General features: G+C 55.7%; 1 protein-coding gene across 1 annotated transcript in view; it reads left to right on the top strand.

Moving 5' to 3' along the window:
• Positions 1–489: 489 nt before the first annotated feature.
• Positions 490–1,037, top strand: part of LOC122547742 (atypical kinase COQ8A, mitochondrial-like) — a gene marked incomplete at its 5' end in the record, with an annotated part of 11,097 nt that continues 10,549 nt past the window's right edge. The window contains one exon of the mRNA XM_043686324.1: positions 490–631. Within this exon, the coding sequence (XP_043542259.1) occupies positions 490–631 (142 nt within the window). The remainder of the gene's footprint in view (positions 632–1,037) is intronic.

The following is a 1,037-nucleotide window of genomic DNA, read 5'->3' as shown; positions in this document are numbered from 1 at the left end:
CCTCTCCCCCCCCCTCGTCCCCCGCTCCCCCCCACCCCTGCGTCCCCCCCAGTCCCTCGTGCTCACGGCACACTCTGACACACTCTCTGCCCAGTCCAGGCAATGGACAAGTCTAACTCCTCAGCGCCATCACTGAATGGTCCTGTGTTTCAGAACACTGCCTGTGTGTGTTTTGCGTGTGCGTGTGTGCGTTAGTGTTCATATATGTTTGGGCGTGTGTGTATGTGTTTATATATGTGTGTGAGTGTATTCCTGTTCGATGTCCATGTGTTGGCGAGAGTGGGCAGAGGTAGACAGGGTGTGGTTCTGTGTGCCAGTGGGCACTGTGGTCCTCTCGCCCTGTACCCTCTCAGCCTTTCGGTACCCGGTGGTCAGATCACCACACGTGGCCCATGCCGGTGTCTCGATTGGCGTGGCCCTGGGTAACCGGGCAGAGGCGCCCCCCCCCGCTTTGACCCCTGACCTCTGACCGGCCACTGTCTCCTGCAGGGAGCTGCTGCTGGACGAACCCTACTTCAACGTTCCGTCTGTCATCGACGAGCTCAGCAGTAAGAGGGTGCTGACCACCGAGCTGGTCCCCGGCTTCCCCCTCGATAAAGCCGAGGCACTGGATCAAGAGACCAGGAATGAGGTAAAGGAAGATCCCGCAAAGGCGATACAGCGCAGCTGCACCTTGTGGCTGTACAGGACATTGAATTGATTGTCCCGTGTACAGAGACACAGGGAAAAGCTTCGTCTTGCGAGCGATCCAGGCAGATCATGGAGTTAAGTCGCATAGATCGTAGACACAGACCTTGGTTAGGCCACTGTTGGAATATTGCGTGCAATTCCGGTCTCCTTCCTATCGGAAAGATGTTGTGAAACCTGAAAGGGCTCAGAAAAGATTTACAAGGGTGTTGCCAGGGTTGGAGGGTTTGAGCTACAGGGAGAGGCTGAACAGGCTGGGACTGTTTTCCCTGGAGCGTCGGAGGCTGAGGGGTGACCTTATAGAGGTTTATAAAATCATGAGGGGGCATGGATAGGGTAAATAGATAAAG

Source organism: Chiloscyllium plagiosum, unplaced genomic scaffold (genome assembly GCF_004010195.1).
Source record: "Chiloscyllium plagiosum isolate BGI_BamShark_2017 unplaced genomic scaffold, ASM401019v2 scaf_12819, whole genome shotgun sequence".
Classification (NCBI taxonomy): Eukaryota; Metazoa; Chordata; class Chondrichthyes; order Orectolobiformes; family Hemiscylliidae; genus Chiloscyllium; species Chiloscyllium plagiosum.
This window is presented reverse-complemented; position numbering and strand designations above follow the sequence as displayed.